Here is a 22,699-nt window from a genome sequence, read left to right as displayed (position 1 = left end):
CTGGAATGGTAGGATAGCTGTACAGTATATATGTATAAATAGTGTGTATGTTGGTGAGATCTGTACATTACAATAAAACATCTTCAAGTTCTTTTCATACTACTGACCTGTTAACTTTGCTTTACTTTACTTTCTGTGCACTGCACCCATTATTATGTACTACTGAACCTTAAAGCCCACGTTGCACACTACTGACCCTTGCACTCTTCATTTCATATTGCTGCTCTTAAACCCCTGTTACATAATATGTACATGTATGAGTAATACTGACCCCACCACCTTGCGTTACACGCTACTGAGCCCTACATACCATTGATCCCTAAGCTTCTGTTACATACTACATCAGTGCTCAACCCAGAATTTTTTTTAAGCCGGGTGGGAAGAAATTGTAGGTGGGTGGCAGCCCCTGTATTGTGACCAAACTCTTTAGTAACCACCCAAAAACAGCCAGGTGGGTGCTGAAAAGTGCCGGGTGGTGCACCCAGCTAAAAAGGGCCTGGGGAGAACCCTGCTACATATATACAGTGAGTAGACTCATATTTCATTTAATCATGTATTTCATTCAAAAAATAAAGTTGGTCGCAATCTAGACAAGAATGCGTCAAAGTCCTTTTTTGCACAAGGGGCTGGTAAACTTTACTGCTAAGGCTGCATACACACGTCAGATGATCGCCTCGGGGCTAGTATCAGATGAGCATCTGGCATGTGTACAGCATCCGTCTTGTATGGATCCACCCTACCACCTAAGACTAGCAATGAGTCCAAACAAAAACATGAAAGACATCATACCATTTTTTTTATTTTATATATTTATTTATTTTTTCTTCTTGTAAGTTTATTTTTAATCTTCCTTTACCTTATGTACCTTTTGTAATTGATAAAAACAAATGATGTGATGAGTATGTAACCGAGGAGTGGATCTTTGGATGGTTATTGGCTCCTGATGTGAAATCCAGCCTTGGCTGCAGTAGTGATAATTTAGGCATGCCTTTATTGCAAGGAGTATAAACAATTGCACACAAAAAAAATTCTAGTGGGTAATACACCTCTAAAGGCATTGAATGATATACTATGTTTATATGTGTATTATAAAATTATATATATTTTTTTTTTTTTTTTTTTACTGAGATTAAGATGAAGTTTATGCAGTGTTGGACTTGGGATGGGAGTGCTTGGCTAAATCATAGTAGTGGGTACTGACCCTATGCAGTGTAAAATTGGTTTACCAAAATCCTGTTTAAGCTTGTGGTATAACTAAAAAGCTTGGTGGCCATGTTCAGCTCTAAGGATGGTTTAAATATTGTGCTGGTATTCTGAAAACCTTTAAGCAGACCTAATTGGATTACAATTTCAGAATGCTGCATCAGGTTTGCTGCCAAGGCAGACAAGGTGTTAAGTTTAATGTATTCATTGTGTACACAAAGACTAGAATTTTTTTTTCTCCTTATCTCTTTTCTCTTGTTTAGTAATTATTGGTAAAAATGTCAGCTGTGCATATTTCAAACAGAATTGCTACTTGCTAAATATATGCCAAAACAAATTTGTTAGCATAATAATTTGAAATGTTCTTTTATGCTGCCAAACGTTAAGTTATTAAATGTTAAATAATGTCTTATCTGCAAAAACCACAGGTCTTCCTACATAGTACATTCAAACAATCATTTGTTTGCTTGTTTAATATATTTACAACATAATCGTAGCAATAAATAATAGAGGAGTAAGGCTTGTGGATGAGTTAAAATATTTAGGCTGTTGCCTAACAAAATAACTGTTTCAGATTTAAAGATGGATTTTGGATTTTGGTTGGGTACCAAAACCTTTTTTTTTTGGGGGGGGGAGTGATTAGGTTAATATTGGGATCATTTCTAAAAATAAGCTCTGTCATGTATGTATGGACACTGCCTATAACGAAGTATTTCATCTTGTTTTAGAACGAGGCACCCTTCGCCAGACCAGGAAACAACAAAAGTATTTCACTATGGATGTGGATGATGAAGAAAATATGAGTAAGATACAGTTGATGTTGTAAAGCCTCATGAACAAAACCATCTTTTTCAACAAACCATGACGTTTTTCTACATATGCTTTGCAGTTTTCTGGACAAATTGTTTGGGCTTCTAACAATTATTTGTGTTTTTTTTGTTCAGGGGTCATGTGAATATTTGCTGAATTGCTATTTGTATGGGACATACAGAAATTTGGAAAAAGGGCTAAATGACTGCTAAGATAAAATCATTATTATTCTCACCCAAATCAGATATTGTTTTCAGTTTTAGCAAGCTGAAACTTTTCACTGAAAAGAAAACGGTAATAAGCAGTGAGGGACAACTGACAAGCAAACCTGTATAACGAACTCTTGCTTTGACAATATTGGAGTGTTACCTATTTTACATGAGGGGATGAGGCTTTTTTTTTTTTTTTTTTTTGAATACAGGGTTAACAGTTTGAGTCCACAGATTTGTATTTATTTTTTACCCTTTTTAAAGGTTTTAAAAAATAAAACATTCAGTGACGATTACATTTTGTTTTCCTGTTTTTTCAGGTAAAAGTTAGATACCTTGGTTTAAATTTGAGTAAATATGTACATTCTGTTTGTATTTTTATATTTGTAAATAGTAATATATTTACAAACTTAAAAAATACTTTGGACCGTACCACTTGTCTTTCCACCTACCATTGCTATTTTTTTTGTTTGTTTTTTTTTTTTTTTAGTAATTTGGCTTTAGGTAGCTGTAATGTTTATTTGTGATTTTTGTTTTTTTCTTCTGTTTTTTTTTTTAGTATTTTTTATTCTTTTCTGTTCAGTGATGAATATTTGTAAAACAGCCTTTCATGTAGTCTTTGTAAGATTCTGTATCATAATGACTGTGGTTCTATGAACCTTTGGTAGGCATTAAAGAGACTGCTGCGGGCATAGGGTATAGGAACCCAGAGAAATGTCCACACATGTACCTCCTGCACTTTCCTCTTGGCCATTAGAGAGCTAGGCAGCCTTACTTTATTACTCTATTACACTATTTTATATTACACTCTTATGCTCTGCCTTAGTATTGAGCTGTATATGTTTGCACATTTGATTTACCTGTATTGGCTTATCTTTTATCCTTGTATGAAATTTACTATTAGATACTTTTTGCTGAAGTAGAACAGTTAGTGATCAGTTTTGCTGTATGTTCAGTTCATAAAGAAGACACTGCTTTAATTACAAAGAAAAAAGTAAAAAAGCATCTCTTCTTTTTTCATGCAAAGGTAAAAGAGTTGAGTTAAAGCAGCAGTCTGAGCCGTTCTGCTGGTTGAGCCATAGCTCTCCAGTCAGCAAAGCTCATGCTGGTTTGGCCATGCAGGGCCAAGCAACAGGATTATCCTAATGCTGTTTACTGCAGCAGCCTATACTCTCTTTGCTTACCCCATCAAGAGAATTTAGAAAAAAAGAAGGGGGGGGGGCACTTATAGGTGTAAAGGACCATGTGCCCCACTAAAATGCCACAGCTGTCACCTAGGGGCAGAGGAGGACTGCTTTACCCTGCCTAAGCATTGGCTAGGATAGACCTAGAGCTCTTAGAGCAGGGGTGTGAGACTCGCGTGCCAAACGTGAAACTGAAATAGCAGCGCTACTACAATTCCCTGCGTCTAGAAAACAGTCCAATGCGATTCGTAATGTTATGAGTGGCTGGAACTCCCTCTTCACTGAAATAGCACCGCTACTACAAATCCCTGTGTCTATAAACCGTCCAATGCGGGGCCACTTGCCGTGGGCCAGCTGCAATTCATATTTAAGATTCCTTTGGGGGCAAAAAAAATGACGTTGCGCGCCTGGTTTGGCCCGCATGCTAGAGTTTGACACCCCTGTTTTAGAGGGTTGCTGTTCCTCGTCCACGATAAATGGAAGGCAAATAACAGTTTTGGAGGCTGCTTTTAGAGTTATTTGGTGTTTTATTTATCTTTTGAGTTTGTCAATATTTGTCCATATATAAGTCAAGAATTCATGTGTTTTGTGTCTTTTATGTGGCCATTTAGGGCACCAAGCACTTAATTGTGGGGAAGGAGGGATATATTTGTTCCCATACTAGGGAAGGAGTGACTTCTTTATATTTAAATTTTGTTTTTTTTTTTTAATCAATTCTGCACAATATATATATATATATATATATATATATATATATATATTTTTTTTTTTTTAATTCTCCCTGGTCCTGCTCAAGAGAATTATGTGACTTTACTAGCTAAATACTGTGTAATTAAGCAGTCCAGTCGGTGAAGTTCTACCTTTTATTGCACTTCTGTATGAGAGTTGGCATGGCCAAGGAAAACGAACTTTATATTTATACAAGACCTAGGAAACAAAGACCATGTCTAACTTTTAACCAGCAGTGAAATGTTCTCATTTCAAACTTTATTTTTTGTTTCTTTCTCTTTGGTCTGTTGAGCGCCGAAAGGAGTAACCTATCGAGCTTTTGCTGGAGGATGTTATAAATGAAAATTTAGCAACCATTCCATCAGCTTTGTTAGCTGGGTTAAGTGGTGTGTGTTTGCTTTATTAGCTAACTGTTCCAAGGCTTGGAACACTCGGTTCTGTTCAAGTCATAAGTGGAAACGGACCTCAGCGTTTCATATATCTGCCAAACATTTCCCCGTTATTTTTCTCCTTATATTTACCAGAGGTTGAACTTTCAAGATACAATTTTTGCCTTGAGCTCTTACATTGAATTCGTACATTTCTTGAATGGTTTTTTTTCTTGTCACTTTCCGTCTTTCTTGTGATTATATATAAATAAACAAAGCTGGCAAATTCTGTTCGACTTCAAAAACCTGCATCCTTTTAATTTAACAAGTCCTCCTTAGTATGATTAAATTTTCCCAAATCCAGTTTATTATTTTTATTTTATTTTTAAATTTTTACTTTAATGTATTGGTAAGTTTTAACTTTTGTCAACAGACTCCATGCAAAATTTACATGTGAATAGGTTAATTACAGAGAAGAATTAAATTGTTTAATCTTTCACTTTGTTTGATTTTGGTTAAATGTTAATGGCAACTAATATTTGCCATGATTGAGTATTTAGTGACCACACATCACTGAACCAGTGACAAAGATAGATAAAGGAATCTATAAATTTTGCATTTACAAGATCCTGCAACGAAGGCGTTGTAAGTTACTCTTTCTGGGCACCGCAGGTTCGAGCAGCACCGATGTTAAAGAAAACCGTAACCTGGATGGAGTATCCGCAAAAGATGGGAATGGCCAAACTACCGGGGAGGGGGCTCAGCTCTCCAATGGGGGTGAGGGAAGCAACAGAAAAAGACCATTGGAGGAAGGTAATAATGGACATTCCAAGTTTCGTCCAAAGAAGAGGAAGAAAACTCCAGGACCTGTGTTGCCAAAGAATGCTCTTATGCAGCTGAATGAAATAAAGCCTGGCTTGCAGTATAAGCTTCTTTCCCAGTCTGGGCCAGTTCATGCACCAGTTTTTATCATGACTGTTGAGGTTAATGGACAAGCTTTTGAGGGTTCAGGACCAACAAAGAAAAAAGCCAAGCTACATGCAGCTGAAAAGGCTTTACGGTCCTTTGTACAGTTTCCAAATGCATCAGAAGCCCACATTGCTATGGGGAGAACGCTATCTGTAAACACTGATTTCACCTCTGACCAAGCTGACTTTGCTGACACACTATTTAATGGATTTGAGAAACCAGAACAGTCTGATCATACATTTTTCTTGGGATCAAATGGAAATGAAGCTTTTAGTTCTTCAAGTGACTACAGCATGACTTTGGTTGGTTCTGGTAATCTAGTCCAGTCTCCCCTTCCTACCCCATCTCTCTTTCCACCAGCAAGTGGAAAAAATCCTGTGATGATTTTAAATGAACTGCGACCTGGTCTGAAGTATGACTTTGTCTCAGAGAGTGGGGAAAGTCATGCTAAAAACTTTGTCATGTCAGTCACAGTGGACAATCAGACATTCGAAGGTTCTGGAAGAAACAAAAAGCTTGCTAAAGCACGAGCAGCACAGTCAGCTTTGGCATCACTCTTTAACATGCAGCTGGATCAGACCCCCTCCCGACAGCCTATTCCAAGTGAAGGACTACAACTTCATTTACCTCAGGTAAGGAGAATTCAAGCCTTTTATTTTATTTATTTTTTAGATATATTTACCATTGTTTTTTCACTATTTTTATTTTATTGCAGTTCATTTGAACATCTAACAAACTTTAAACTGCAGGTCATTGCAATATTAAATTCCCTGCTTAAGTGCAGCTAGAATCTCAAAATCTTTTATTTTCATCCATGGATCTTTGATGACTGGATGCCACAGTCAACTTTAGCAGCATCGGTGTTCTCTCTATCCCTATCTGTTTCTCGATCTCTATCTGTCTAAAGCTACGTACACACGTCCAATGGTTCTCGCCCAAATCGAGGGCTGATATCGGAAGAGAATCTGGTGTGTGTACAGCGCCCGACATCCATCATCCGAACAACTGTCCTGGCGATTCCACGGTAAATGGACAACGAATGATCCTAATGCAAGGAAAGGGGGGGAGCGCGCTGCGGGGTGCCACTCCATCGTTCGCCCCTCTCCATAGAGCAGAATGGTGCTGTATGTACAACACTTGTTCATGCATCTTGCAGTTCTTTAGTTGTTGGAAAGGATAGTGAAAGATCCTTTCCAACGACAATAATTGCACGTGTGTATGCAGCTTTAGACATATATTTTTAATTTTTGCACTTCAACAGCAAAACCTGATGTTTTTTTGTTTTCAATTATAGACTCACTAAGAGATGTTATGTTTGGTTGTGTAAACTTGGGTCACGTAGACACCACGTTGTTGTGGAGTGACCCAGAATAAGGGGTGAGATAGTAAAGGTACACTAGGAAACTCAAGAAATCCCATTACAACATATAGGAAGTTGCTTCTGACTGGCTGACAGCATTACTTTTTTAGGACAGAGGATCAATGTTCACTACTTTTTGTGTAGTTGCTTTAATATGTAAGAATGAGAAGCATTGCAGGTTTTCCTTTCCAATAATAGAGAATACGTTGGTTCTGATTTCTTGGATAGGTCAGTCCATTCAGGAAATAGAACAAATATACAAAATTGGTGCCAGGAATTAGTCAGTGAGCCTGCTGGCATAAGAGAAACGGAGTTCCTGATGTTGTGCCAAAAAAAAAAAAGAAGGCCTTCATGAGGGCAGATGACTAGTGCCAATTGTGTCTGTGGCCCTCTACATCTGACCCTTCCCCCATTACTGACTTGCAGTGCCTTGTCCTGTGCTTTGTAGAGACAGCCATTTTGGTGAAGTCAGGACTTTTTTTAATTCATGTGAGAGCCTCCTCCTAAGGAAACAGCAGCATTAGTCATCCATTTCCATAGGATTTGCATATTTTTTCGTATGACTGTATACCCACATATTCTTTTCTCATAGCTGTCCATCACTATATTTTATGTAACTGACCAGTAATGGTTATCATGTTTTGAAAAGAAAGTTCTGCTTTCCATGAGTACTGTTTAAAAAAAGGAAAAAAGTGTCCTAAATAAAACAAACTCTGCATGTGAAATGTGATGTCTAAATTCTTGCCTTTTTATAATGTTGTTTGTAGATAATATTGCCAAAAAATTGGGTAATAATAAAATTCTATGTCTGTGGAAAATACCTGGCCATAACTTAACTTTTATTTTTCTATATTTGAAGGTTTTGGCTGATGCCGTTTCGCGTTTGGTTGTAGATAAGTTCAGTGAACTAACAGATAACTTCACATCCCCACATGCGCGGCGGAAAGTCTTGGCTGGTGTAGTCATGACAACAGGTACATGCATTGGGTGTTGAATTTGGGTGGGTACTTAAAAGGGAAGGACATTTTGGAGGAGGTAGGAAAAAAAAGTATTGAAATATCACTCAACATCGTACTGTTAGGTGAAGGATTTATAACTCCATCCCAGCCAAGCAGGTTTCTTTGATGGAGTAGACAAAGTATGGAACCTATTTTTGTGTTTTTTATTATTGTCTCTGATCCCACTGGGAAATGTTTTTGGGTTACTTTCATTAGAGAAGAACATTCATTCATAAGAGAAAATAATCTTAGATTAGTGATCCTGATAGTGCCTAAGATCATTCTCTTGGAATTGCATATTCTTTAAAGCTCATATCTGAACAAAACATTTTTGCTCAACCCATGCCCCAAGGTTTAGTTTTTTGTTACCAGGATATAAACAGGATATATATTTATCCAGGTTCCTTGACTTTGCTGGTTCTGGGTTCAGGAGTCCTGTGCCATCTGCTCCTCAGAGCTCCCCTTGTTACAATCCCTTTTTTTTAATTGTGGGGAGTTGTGAATCTGTATTTCAAAGCGTAGGTCCTTCTTTGAGTGTCCAAATCACTCGCTCTAAAACTGGACATCTAATAGGAAATGTTAAAGCAGTACTGTGAACACCATAGGAGTGTGCTGCTCTGAAACGGAAGAAGAGTCTGGGACCAGAGCATCACACGACTATAAAGTCTAGGTGAGTAAAAATGGGTTTTAGGTCAGCGTTCCTCTAGAGTGGGGATGGGAATTGCTTATCGTTATCCCAGGGATGTGGAATAGCAGAAGTTCAAATTGAACTTGCAGCAGGATCACAACTGAATCGTATCCCTAGTTTTGTAAGCAAGAGTTAAGGGGTAAGGAGTGGAGACAGGAAAGGTTTAAACTTCAAGAATTTCTCCAAGTCTATCCAAAACATAAAGAAAACTTTATGACTGGCATTTACATTTTAAATAAGATTCCATGTATTTTTGACCCTCAATCTTTGAGAGATATTAAAGAGTTTTATGAACAATAGATGGCAAAAGCATTAACTGCACTTTGGACCACCCATTATGTTCATCTGGTGACCTTGTCAAACAAATAATTTTTGTATTTTTTTTTTTTTTTGTTCTTTTTGGTATCTTTATTTTTAAACACTGAGAAATAACTTTAGATTTATCTTATAGGAACTGATGTGAAGGATGCCCAGGTCATCAGTGTTTCCACTGGAACAAAATGTATTAATGGAGAATATATGAGTGACCGTGGTCTTGCATTAAATGACTGTCATGCTGAAATCATATCACGCAGATCACTACTTAGATTTCTCTACACACAGCTAGAGTTGTTCTTAAGGTGAGTGAAGGATAATACTTTAACTTGTTTGTATTGTTGTAATTGTTTAGTATTTCTATATGGGAAAAAAAAAGAGAATTTAAAGCAAAGACTGGCTTCCTGTTCTTGGACCTTAAGACAAAAAAAATTGCCCCAACGTGTCCCAAAAATAGAATGACTTTCCCAGAATACTTTGTATACCAATAATACCATGATAAAAAAGAATTCCTGCCATCAAGGTTAGTAGAGGCTTTTACGTACTAGCTTGTCTTTTAATGCACTGCCTCCCTGCCCTAAAGAATATTTTCTGACACCCTTTCCTAAAAAGTGGGGATACACTAAGGAATCTAAAGAAAACTTTCTAGGAAATTAGTAATAAAGAGTCCAAATATAAATCAGTGTATCTGACACAGACTAAACATTCTCTGGTGGAGAATCCTCCAAGTCCATGCGTTTTCAATTGCAGTGATTGATTCTCCAGGAGAATACAGTAGTTTATTGTTTAACCTCCCAACTGTTAAGCCCGTACTTTTTCGTACTAAAAAAAGTTGCAATTATCGTTAACCCCATACATTTCTCACTATATTAAAATCTCACTTACCTGGTCCCGCTGTGCTCATCCAGCGTCGTGTCCGTGTTCCAGCGTCGTCCTCCAGCGTCGATCTCCCTCTCCAGCGTCGGGTGCCTTCTCCTATACCAGCGGGACCGACAAGATGCCGGCCGGCGGACCACAAGATGCCGGCCAGCTTCTTACCTGGTCCCGCTGATCATCCAGCGTCATTCTCGTTCCAGCGCCGGGTGATCTCTGAAACAAGAAGCTTCTTGTGCGTGCGTGCACGATGACGTCGGCGCGTGTGCGGGAAATTCAAATTGAAACTCATTCATTCATTTTGTATTGGATTGAATACAAACTCCTGTATCCAATCCAATACAAAATAATAGAAAATATATTTATGTGGTTTTGTCTATAGGTATGTGACGTTGGACACTAGGGAGGTGTTTTAGAAAAATATATTACTATACAGTATACCTAATTATCGCATTTTCAGTATTTTTCATTTATTTATGTGTTCTTGTTTAAGCTGAATTTTGTGTTTTTCCTTTAATTTTATTAAAAGTAATTTTTTTTTTTTTGTACATGATTGGTGTGTTTCAAACATTTTTTATATTCATTATATCCACTAGACCCCTATTCGGACATATTTCTGTAAGTTACAGGTCTACAATTAAAAAAAAACATTTCATGAAAACCTGTAACGCTTTTGGTACAGAAATCTAGACCTCAGTGTAACGCTCAGGTGGTTAAAGTGGCTCGGCTGCCATTTACAAACAAATTATAACAAACAAATGTTAAAAAATATTCCATTCATTTAGTAATCAACTTGAGTATTTTTGTTGCATCAAATCCATATTCATATTGCTAACGCAAAATAAAATGCTGTAATGACACGAACATTTAAGATTCAACATTCAAAATCTCAAATTTAAAAACCTTATAGACAAAGCACATTTAGAAGTCCTGTCGTGAATTAACCAACTACAAATCATTGTATAGAACAATAAAAATCATCAGCATTCTTGTTGGGTTCTTTGGATCTGTTGATGATGTTTGCAGCTCCAAAGTATGCCAACACCGTGATCTCTGAGCACCATTGTTACAGAAAGGGCATTTTGATTGTTGACATCTGTTTTATGTGCCATTCTTCAGAGTGTTAGATGGTGTCTCTTGCAGTTTTACAGAAAAACTTACCTGTGTTTAGCTTGAAATGTTAATTGGTACTTTGATCTGTAAACAGATATAAAAACACAAATAGAGGTCTGTTATTAATAACTCTCATAATAACAATTTGACTTGGCTCCCTGCAGCTGTTTTTATGGTTTAAGCTGGGAATGGAAATGCAGGGCTGGAAGTTGCATACAAATGTGTTGACAAGGAAGATGCAGAGAGAAAAGTAGAGAGTAGTGTGATCAATAGGATGACTTCTGTAGTCTCGCTGTTCACCCACAAGGGTGAGGGTGGAGATAGGACACTGCTGTGTCCATGACTTTAGAACAAGCCATCCCATGTGTCTCTTCTAAAGGGACTGAATTTATATCAGGAGTGGATGGGCAACACTAAAAACCCTGTAGTAAATTAAACAACATGCAGATTATTTCATTTGTGCATTTAGCTGTTTGCTTGGCATCCAGCTTTATTTTTCTGGCATAAAAAATACTGTGGGAAGCACAGGCATTCTCGAACAATATAATCCGGCAAAAAGGGGAATTTGATGAGGAGGATGGCCTGAAGCACCACACAGGTGCTGTACAGTTAAATATTGATCCGCCTGTGCATTTTAGATTCCTAATACTCCTATTCTAGTTGTGTTATTGTTTGCAAATTCAAACCGCACAATCCTTACATTTTCATCTTTTCTTAGTGCTAAAGAAGATCATCAGAAGTCCATTTTTATGAAATCTGAACACAGTGGATTTAAACTAAAAGACAATGTCCAATTTCATCTATACATCAGCACATCACCCTGTGGAGATGCTCGTATCTTTTCCCCTCATGAAGCTGGACAGGAAGGTATTGAAATAACAGCCAAGGTTCATGTAGCCCTGTAACAGATTACCAAATTATTTTTTTAAATGGCTTTCTACTTTTAGTTTGCATAGGGTTTAAAAGACACCTGCCATAGGAAAAATACTGTTGCTTGTCTTCTTTTGAAAATGCTAGTTGAAGCCAGATACTGCCAATAATTATTGGTCACAGACCTGAAACATATATCAACTTTAAATTCTTTGTCTTTATACCTGTCAGTCACTCATTTAAAGGATTTAGGTTAAAACACGACCATGACAGCCCTTGAGGACCTGTGATCAACAGTGAAAACTTGCCTATAATTCTTATGATCATCATTTGACTTTGGGGGCATGCTTGTCTAATTAACAGCTTCACGTAGCAAAGTTACAGAAATATAATATAGTTCATTTTTTTATTAAATTAACATTAGCTTACCTAAGAAATTATAGTTGGGATATTCAAACCATACCAAACATTGTTTACATTGCATTAACATTTGCTGTATAGATAAATGTAAACATTTCACTTTTGTTTGATGATCAATGTAAAAAGATGTATTTACAGCCCATATCCTCTACTATTAATATTTACTCTTCCCTGTATTTCCCAGCTGCATGTATCCCTCTGGAACTTTGTGCATCCTGCACTTCTGCTCACACTTCTAGTTCTCACCTTTTATATACCCACCAGCAATAAATACCTCAAATGTTTTAAGCTTCCATACTTTGATATATTGGACATCCTAAGGCGTAAAGGATAGTCAAACTTTTATGCACAATGGAGTTACTCTTAGACACTACCTTTTGGTCATTCTGCACAAACCCCAGCTTGGTTTAACGGACCATTCTCTGTTGTAGAGGGTTGAGAGGACAAGAAAATGACTTTGTCTCTGTTTTTAAACTTGCTCATTGGGACAGGTTTGAAACCCTCTCTGGTTATTGTTCCTCTCAAGCATCACTGGGGCTTTTCTAAACCTGATATATGGGTATTCTTTGTCAATGGAAGCAGTAAGGAAGAAGCTGTTAGCTGCCTTGGATACTCACATCCTGTCTTGTATTATGTTTTACATGCCTATTGCATACAGTAAAGGCAAGTGTACTTATGTTGGCTTTATTTTGGCAAAATACATGGGCTTACACCAACATGGCCCCTTTCTGCAGCCTTATATATAATGGGTGACTTCTAATATGTTCTGTGCTTGGTTTATTATTTTCGGAGGCAGGACAGATTAAAGTAAATTTTTATTTACTTCTTACAGACCAAGGTGATCGCCATCCAAACCGAAAAGCCAGAGGACAGCTTCGAACCAAGATAGAGTCTGGAGAAGGTACGATACCTGTGAGGTCCAGCAGCACCATCCAAACGTGGGACGGTGTTCTGCAAGGAGAGAGACTACTGACAATGTCTTGCAGTGACAAGATTGCAAGGTGAGCGCTTAGTGAATAAGTACCTCCTTGGAGAATATATTGTTAAAATCCTTTCTGCAGGTAATTTAGCACGTTTTCTTTATAATGAGCTTTCAAATGAAACCTTTAGTCTTTAATTATGTTTGACAAACATTGAATTATGTTGTATTTTTTTAATAAGCTTTCAAAAGTAAAAAGCTTAATTAAAATGCTATTGCTTTTTGGTTCTAAATACCGAACATTAAATCTTACATGAGCATTTAATTATTTATTTGTATTTTGTTTTAAATGAAGAGGTTTAGGGCAACAGGAAGCGATTAAAGTTCTCGTAATGGGACAGCAACAAAAATGCATAAAAGTGCAATTGCAACTTGAAATAAGTTATTTTGTATAGTCTAAAATTACATGTGTTACAATTACATTAATTATATTAATGCACAGCTACTGGAAGATATTAGAAGTGAACTACTGGGAAATTAAAAATTTGATTTGCCAGCATCTTGAATTTTAAATGGGCTGATTATCAATGATCTTAGCAAACGCCACGTAACAGATAATAACACAACATATAAAGGTTTTTGAAATTTCCAGCTGTAAGGTTACGTTTAAAAAGTGTTTAAGGTTTCATTTGTCAGTCCATTAGGTGCTGTTAAACTCTGCTTACTATGAAACAAACACCAATGAGTTACATTTACGAAGGGAGCTGTTAATGTACTATCGTTACCATATCTGTGGATATCTGAAGACAATATATCTTGTATTTAAAAAGTGGAGTGATGGTACAGCTGGCTGCAAGTTATCTTTCCATGCAGACTAAGGCTAGGTACACAAGTGCAATAATTATCGTTTGAAAACGAACGATCCACGACTATTCCCGATTATTTTGAACGATCGTATTCTGAACAATTCTGTACATGATATAAAGATACAATCGTTCAAATATAATCCACCAATAAAGTACACACTAGGAATGTTCAGTTGAACGATCCAGGAAGTGACATGTCCAGGAGAAAGTGTATCACAGAACAATCCACGATCACTGAACGACCGTACACACAATAGATTACAAACGATGTTCGCCCAATTAGATTCGCCGGAGCGAGGTTCATCGGCGTTGTGCACTATTTTTGTTAATTATCGAACGATCTTTCGTGGATCGTTCGTTTCCTACAATAATTTTTGCACCTGTGTATGCAGCCTAAGGAATGCTTAGCAGGATTATCATTGGCAAAGGAATGGCCACCCAGGAGTACACAATGTACTGACAGTATAAAAAAACACTGTAAACAAAGCAAGTGCATTATCAGTGTATTTTTATGCTTCATTTTGTAATCCGTTTACTGGGGCTTTGTTCTTAACCAAGCTAATCTAATGCAGCAGAGGTTAAGGTTCTGTCCGTGTTCTCTCATTGGAATGTGTAATTCACAAGTTTGTTGGTAGGTAAAATGGTTACCATCTATGTGTTTTTACTTAATATTTGTCACCAGGGAAGCAGCTAAATATAAAGTGTGTTGTCATTTTCACAACACTATATGTAATAATACAAATGATGTAATATTCTGGAGTCCATTGTTTAGGATAACCTGCAATGAGAAATATTGGGTTTCCCGTACCTTGTTAAGCTGCTATTGCTAACCTCCCAAAATGCAAGTTTTCTGGATATCTTGTATCAGTACTTTGTGAATTACAGACCTGGAGCAAGTATGCAGATTTAGGTTTGCTGTGTAGCTGGAGAAATGTTTTATGTCATAAAGCAAACATGCTGTTTGATTATCCCCAGGAAGCAGCTATTCCATTAGCTGTGCTGCTTTCTAGCTCCAGGGCAGTAATTTTCTGAACTGGTATGGCTTCATTACCATAGATTTGGCAAGTATTGGACTGATTTGTTTTTATTCTGTCTGTATCCAGATTGCACACGTTTTTCTGTGTGACCCCTTTTTTTGTCTAACCTCATGGTTTCCATTTTTTCAATATAGGTGGAATGTTTCAGGCATTCAGGGATCACTGTTAAGTCTGTTTGTGGAGCCAATTTACTTTTCTAGTATCATCCTGGGCAGCCTGTATCATGGGGATCATCTCTCAAGAGCCGTGTACCAGAGAATAGCAGATATTGAAGACTTACCATCACTTTATACCCTCAACAAACCATTATTGAGTGGTAGGTTTTTATTTATGATATTTTTGACATATTACTACCATTACTGGTGTAGGAATTTCCACAGCACCCATAGCAGCTTCTCACATTAAAGCAGAACTATACTCCGGATTAAATGTCGACTTTGAACTAAAGGTTTTTTTACCACAGCTGCAGCTGTGTTCTAGCCTATCCAAAGCTCCCCAAAATTGTTTGCTTGGATCTCCTCCTTGAGTTTCCATGATGTGGCTGTTTAGATGAATATTGATGGGTTTAATTAAAGGTGAACAAAAATAGAGACTTGCACACTAAATTTACCAGTACAATATTTACTCAAGGATAGATAAATGTAAAAATGAAATACCTAAAGCATGATGTATAATAAAAGAAACTTGCCTGCAGAAATCTGTTATAGTTCCAAGGCGTACCTCCCGTTTTGAGATAATGGCTTGGCACATGATCACAGTTGCTTTGCATTTACCAAATCCTGGAAGGGACTGCAGAATAGGCATGGAGCTGTGTTTTAAATTCCACAAGAAGTGAACCAATCAATGATCAGTGGATGAGCAATGCTGATCAGCATCTTGCCTTACAAGACTGTCAGCTAAAGGATAAGTTTCATTGCTCTCTGATGGCTTCATGAAAGGTGTATGTTGGTTGGGACATTATTGATGCGTAAAAAGGTGTCCCAACAACAATCTGATAATCTGTTGTTTTATTACATGCATGTTGTTTTATTTCATGCATGTCTAAAGAAATGCTAGAAATGTGTTTTCATGGAACACTTGGGCTCATATCTGATTTAGCTACAGCAGAAGAACAGTGATTGAGGCAGTGTGTTGGACTTCAGATTCAGAAAGAGAGCTATGTGGCAGAGGATGGGAGGAGAATGGTATCTGTGTTACAAGGGCATTCCAAACAAATGGCCAACTTTTTTCACTCACATTGACAATAACAATAGGATATGTAGTTTGAGAACTGTTTCTGAGATGGCGGGGAAAATGCTGGATAACCACTCTCACTACACCCTTTGGAATAATTTGTAAAGCTCCTAAAAAAAATGTATTTTTATGAAAATCCTGTAAATTCAATGCCAACCCCGGGTAATAATAGATATCGTTAAAAAAGAAGATAAGGACAGAGGGTTTTTTTTCCTGGCAAACACATTATTTACTGTGAAACCAAAACAATGGTAATCATCCAGTGAAAATGACATTATCAATGTATATAGTTCTGGCCACAAAATTCCTTCTATTGCCCTGAAAGCTTGTTTTAACAACTGGTTGCTAGTTCAAAAAGTCCATGTCTTTATTTTCAGCGTGTTTCGCCACTAAAAAGGCTTCCTCAGGGTAACTGCGGCATGCTGTATAGAATGTTTGGAAGACTAGCGGAAGCCTGTTCAGACCCATTAGAGGGTCCTAGACCTTATCTAACCATTTTCAGTGACCGTAGAATAAAGAAGCAGCATACACACAGCAAGAGGGAGGATGAGTGAAGGGTACACCGCTGTGTTTCTGCCTTTGGAAATACAATGGCAGTCCCCGTTCAGTTGTTTATTGATCCAGCAGGATATATGGAAGAACGGCATTGGGGGACTGCTCTACCCATTATGAGTTTCACCCAAGACGATTATGACCATTTGTCTCGCGTAACAATTTTTTAGTGTGTGTAGGTAGCCCAAATTTGTTTTGGAAAGTATCTGTAAACAAGGCTAGCCTTAAACAGACAAATTTTACGTCTAAATGGCAATTGGGCAAGAACCATGAAATTTATTGGTACAACAGCTAAAAAGAGCAATTTCTAGATCTTTATTAATCTTTTAACATACATTTCGATTTGTTGGTAAATTGCTGAGCAAAATTCAGATCCCGACCTAACAAATTGAATAGCCTCTGTCTCCTTGCCTGTCTGTGGTCAATTATGGTTGCTTTAAGCTTAGAATTAGATAAACATTAATAGTCTAAAAATGTATCATGCGCTCAGTTACTTTTTTTCTGCCAGTATGCTTATATGAATATCATGGTTATGCCTTTATTTCATGGAAAATCATGGGTATTCCTTGATATAATCTTCTACCATTACAGAATGTTAAGTTGATTACCTTGATTTTTAGGAAAATTCTAAAAAGTTGACTTTTTGTTCCCTTAGGTATTAGCAATGCTGAAGCCCGCCAGCCCGGAAAGGCTCCAAGTTTTAGTGTGAACTGGACAGTGGGAGATACTAGTCTTGAAGTAATAAATGCTACTACTGGCAAAGATGAGATGGGTCGTGCATCTCGCTTGTGTAAACATGCTCTGTATAGTCGATGGATGCGTCTATATGCAAAGGTGCGGTCTTTTCTTTAAGTTCATAATCTCCACTAATCATGCCCTTACGGAGAATTAATTGCATAAGTATGTAGAAAGCTCCAAAACACGATTTCACTCTTGTTAAAAATTGTTGTATATTCCATTCTAAAACAATATGAGCCCACTTGTTCAGAAGTGTTTAGTTGCTGAGCTGTCCATGCAGAAATGTAAATTCCAGCTCACTTTTAATATACATACACAGGAGGTGAGAATTTCAGTATTATGCATGTGACCCATTGTCCTTGGTTATTTACCAGCTTCTTCCATTTGTGTAACAATCATGTATGGCTGAGAGAAGGATAGCTTAACAAAATGTAGATAACCATTTGCATAAAACATACCACAAATTAGTCTTGGACAACTAATTTTTAAATGTTTTTAAATCCACAGCTTTCTTCCAACTTGAGATCGAAAATTGGAAAACCAAATTTATATTATGACACCAAGCAATCAGCCGCAGAATACCAAGCAGCAAAAGAATGCGTCTTTAAAGCCTTCCAGAAGGCTGGACTAGGAGCCTGGGTCAAGAAGCCTATAGAGCAAGACCAGTTTCCTCTTACCGTTTAAACCCGGAAATGTGTTTTATTTTTCTGTAACCAGGCGGAGGTTTATGGACACTATGCGAGAACCTAGTTATACTTTCCTTGTATCTCTGATGTGCCAATCATCCTCAACTGCTTTTTTTTACCTCCCTTTTTCCTATATCAATTTTTAGGTCATACCAAGATTGTTTTATATAGAGTCTGGAAAAGTGTTGATTTTATTTATTCCTTAGTGACCAAAGGCAGTATATATTTTTGTTTTTGTAAACACCTGCCTCAGTTCTTATTTTAAGTAAAATGTATCTTTAGCTGGATATCTCTCACCTCTGTAAATTGTAGATAATTAAAACGGCACCAGTGTGCTAAGCGGGCAGCTGAGATGAACTAGGAAAAAGGATTTTGCTTTGTTTTTGTTGCAGATGTTCTTGATAGTGGTTTTACACTGTACTTTTTAAATGGGAGGATTTCATTGATTTTTTTTTTCTTCCCCCTCATCTGGTTTGTGAATTTTAGCCTGCTGTTCACTGACACAAACTTAGCCAGCAATATACTATTGGGTTGGTAACTTCCTGTTCTACCTCTCCCAGCAGTTTGCCGATTAAGGGAGTGTGTGTATATATATATATATGTGTGTGTGTGTGTGTGTGTGTGTGTGTGTATGTATATGTGTATATATATATATATATATATATATATATATATATACACACACACATATATACTCACACACTTATACAAATACTTATATATATATATGTGTACACACACTTCCTGTTCTAGTAAAAAAAAAAAAAAAGGGTTTGAAACCAGCTGCTGAACAATAGTGTCATGTGTGTCTATTTATTAATGTGTTGCTATAGTTTTATTACTCCACTTTGATTCTGTATTCTCATTTACACACATTGTGAAGTCAAATTTTTACCATTGCTAACTGGAACATATTTTTATATTTGTATTTTCCTTAATCTCTTGACTGTGGTTGTCAAGAAAAATCTACATAGAAGTAAAGTAGCTTGTTTGCTGGAAGTGCAGCCAGTGTGTACAGACTACAGAGATTCTTATTAATAATTCATGCAAATGTCTTAAAACAACCTGAAGCAGAAAGCTATTGGTAGGAAAGGCACATTATCACATTCAAGTGCGTTTGCCGCTCTTCCTCTTCAGATGTTCTTTTACCAAAGCATTTTGCTTTGCTAAATTGTAAAAAAAAGAAATAAGGTGTCTGCTTATTAAGCATGCTTTTACCACTTTTAAAGTTTGTATATATTGAATTGGGAAACTGGCGTATAAGATCTGGGTGTCATCACTAATTTGACGGTGTCTATAACAGATGTCTCTGTTGTCAGACAAAGTCAGTTCATGCTGTACCTCATCCGTTAGATGTGTCCATTATATATTAAAGGTATGGGAACTTTTTATATCATTAGACATTTGTTTTCACTGTTGGGCAAGCAAGCATGGATAGGTTAATGTTGTACAGCTCCTAGATGTTAGATAGCTAGCAACAGTTTTTATAGCATTTTAGACTGGTTAAGTTGGAATAAAGGTTGGATATAACCAGTAGAATCTCTTTTGGGTACTGAGCAATTAATGGCTCATGCTTCATATAAAAGGCTCCAATCTTATGAGCAGCTTTATGAAGCACAGTACATTAAGCAGCTCATTGTGTTTCAGCAAGTGAGGTCTGTCTTTGGTTATGTCTAACACTATGAAATATAACTTATGCAAGATAATTGCATTTATGCTTGATGGTAACATTTCTTAAAACTCTTGATGCACTCCCCTCCTTCTGTGAATGCATATGTCCTCTGTAAAATAGAACATGAAGGCAGTCATCTGCAGCCATAGTGCAATCCAGTCCCATCATCTGTGTAGCACTTTCTCAGTTTGTGTGTGCTGCTACACATTGTATTTGGAACAATCAGAATAAACATTTGAAGGTTGTACACACTAAAGCAGGGATTGTGTTTGTAAATATATATAAATATAAATATATCTATACCTTAAGTTTGTGTTTTTTGTTTTCTTTACACAAAATGGATAAAAACAAACTTGTGTTTACTGCATTACTGTGTGATTTTGATAATTGCATATCAAGAAGACCCACTCCTGTAAATACCCAGTGAGTTTTTTTGGGAAAGCTTGGGTCTCATTTGGTTTACCAGTTTTGGAACATTCTTAAATGAGTAGGGAATTTCTGGGGTTGAGTTCTCTTCTCTCCTATTACCATGTATTGTATAACCATTCCAAGATCATAGATCTTTAAGATTTTTTTTTTTTTGTAGAAGTTTAAATTTAAAAATATTGTCAAGTCATTTGATAAATCAGTTATTCCACTATAAGAAAAATTATTTAACAGTGACAAACAACTGCCAATTTTGACTAGAAATGGCTAAATCGATAAATTCAACCCAAGAACTTTTTAATACCAAAATAAGTCTTCAAATACCACAGAATCTCATTTCTGGGGTACTTGATCCCTGGTTTCTGAAGGTAATTCTTCCAACAGTTGATATCAAACTGGTATGTATTTACACCCATATAAATTGCATAGGGGAGATGCCAGAAAAAAATCTTTCTGATCTAAAAAGTTCATTTCAACAATACTACAGTTCGCCATTGAACATATTGGCAAAAACAGGCCTTCTGAAATGTGTTATGACCTGATGAATCAACAACAAAGTTGTTAGTTCCTGGTAGCACACATTAAGGGCAGCAATTCAGGAGAATCTCAGACCAACTGAAACATGATGGTGGCATGAATGTTAGGAATGGTGTTACTTTACTTGCAGAGATGTGACTTTTCCTGGGGTCTGACCCTCACCACAGGTACAATGAGTGGGGGGGACCTGGAACAAGTAAATAGTGCTGAGCTGTAAAATAAAGTAATCAACATGAGTAGTATCACTACACTCTGCTTGCTGTTTCCATTCAGATCAGTGGGGTGGGAGTTGTTCTTTAGGAATAGATAGTGTAGCAGGTTATTTTCATGAAAAGCATGTCTAATGTTATACATATCTCCTATAGGAAAGTGCAAGGTAATCCAGCCTAAGTGCTGAACACAAGTCTTCTCAACAAAGTAAAGCATAATATTTCTTACACTGGACAAAGTGAAGGCTCTAGGAAAGGATTTAACGGAGTTACACATCAATGAAAAAATCTTTCAGAAAAGCAATGAAACTTTTGGGATTATTGATGTTTGCTATAAACAAGGTACAATTGGCAAGAGCTAATTTAAGGTCTTTGCAGCTGACACTTCTAAAGCATGGGACCGAAAACCCAAAACATCTGTACCATGTATTCCACTTGTCATTTAAAACAAGGGCCTTTCTAATCTGGTGGACTTTGCCAGCACACCTATCAAGCAAAAGATCCAGGCATATTATCACCGCACCTAAAGTTAAGGTTGGGGCTTCATCTAGGCATGCTCTGTTCAGGGAGCCTGGCTGTCAGGGGAAATCATTGGTTCCTTCTCTAGAAGTTCGGAGCACTTTGGAAGGCTCTACAGAAGTATTAGAGTCTAATTCAGTTATTGCTGACAATATCACAGAGTGGCATATCTCTCACAAAGGTAGAGCAAGGTCAGAAATTCTTTGTCAAGTAGTATCCACAATGTCAAAGATTGTGGATACTACTTGAAAGATTATACCCTGTATGCTTTTCACTTTAGGGTTTCAGCCAGTGCAGTGGCAGATTTCTTGAGCCAAAGTCGGTTACTCTCTGGGAAACTTTAAACTTTTTTCTCTGTCTTCCAAAGATTGGGTTGTCCATCAGTGGACATGATACCAACCAGGAAGAATGGCTAAAAGATCACCCTTGGGCTTTGACGGCAATTACACAGGAATTCGAGTTATTTCACCATTTTCCTCGCTACAAATGCTGCTGCAAAAAACACACCTTGACCAAGTCTTCGGTAATTATAATAGCCTTATGGTGGTCTCTGAGGGCCTGGCTTTCATATCTCATGCACATCCTAAGCCCTGGTATCTGAAATGAAGATGTAAAAGGAAATTTTCAGGCAAGAAGGAGGCAGAAGAAAAACAAGTTTCCTACATTTGTACCACTTTGTGTTGTCATAACCACCATACTGTGCAGGGGAAATTCTGCATACAATTCTGCGGGTTGCTATTTCCCTCATTACACTAAAGTGAGGGTAAAGATGGACCTGGGTAATGACTAACAAGGAAGATGCCTATTTTCTTGCTATTAGAAAGTATTTAGGTCTCAGTTTATGTAACCGTTCAGTATTTTATTTTAGCTGACAGTCACTTTTTCATATTTTTTTACCCTCACTGGATACATTTTAAGGTTATAACAAATATCATCAAAGCTCTTTTCCTTTAACTAGTGCAATTATTGTTTGAAATGTGATTTTACACCAGTGTTAAAGCTGACTGCATCTTCTAATGACCCTATTACACTTTTTACACTTCATTAAATATTTCATATGAATATGATTTAGATTTTTCACCTTAGTATAGTGTAAAATTCAATATACTTGTTTGTGCATTCTTATAAATAGATTCTCTAGTTACTGTCATCCGCACATACTGTAAGGAGAATTCTATTCTAAAACAGAAATGTCA

At 37.0% G+C, this 22,699-nt stretch overlaps 1 protein-coding gene across 5 annotated transcripts in view; it reads left to right on the top strand.

The window, feature by feature from the left end:
* ADARB1 (adenosine deaminase RNA specific B1) overlaps window positions 1-20,120 on the top strand; it is a 63,176-nt gene extending 43,056 nt beyond the window's left edge. For all 5 annotated transcript variants that reach the window (XM_072418606.1, XM_072418609.1, XM_072418607.1 and 2 more), the window contains 9 exons: window positions 1,932-2,006; window positions 5,176-6,104; window positions 7,692-7,806; window positions 8,970-9,138; window positions 11,538-11,686; window positions 12,942-13,110; window positions 15,066-15,247; window positions 17,372-17,550; window positions 17,962-20,120. In XM_072418606.1, coding sequence (XP_072274707.1) covers window positions 1,932-2,006; window positions 5,176-6,104; window positions 7,692-7,806; window positions 8,970-9,138; window positions 11,538-11,686; window positions 12,942-13,110; window positions 15,066-15,247; window positions 17,372-17,550; window positions 17,962-18,138 — 2,144 coding nt within the window. In that variant the 3' untranslated portion in view covers window positions 18,139-20,120. The remainder of the gene's footprint in view (window positions 1-1,931; window positions 2,007-5,175; window positions 6,105-7,691; window positions 7,807-8,969; window positions 9,139-11,537; window positions 11,687-12,941; window positions 13,111-15,065; window positions 15,248-17,371; window positions 17,551-17,961) is intronic.
* Window positions 20,121-22,699: the final 2,579 nt, after the last annotated feature.

Source organism: Pyxicephalus adspersus, chromosome 7 (assembly GCF_032062135.1).
Source record: "Pyxicephalus adspersus chromosome 7, UCB_Pads_2.0, whole genome shotgun sequence".
Classification (NCBI taxonomy): Eukaryota; Metazoa; Chordata; class Amphibia; order Anura; family Pyxicephalidae; genus Pyxicephalus; species Pyxicephalus adspersus.
This window is presented reverse-complemented; position numbering and strand designations above follow the sequence as displayed.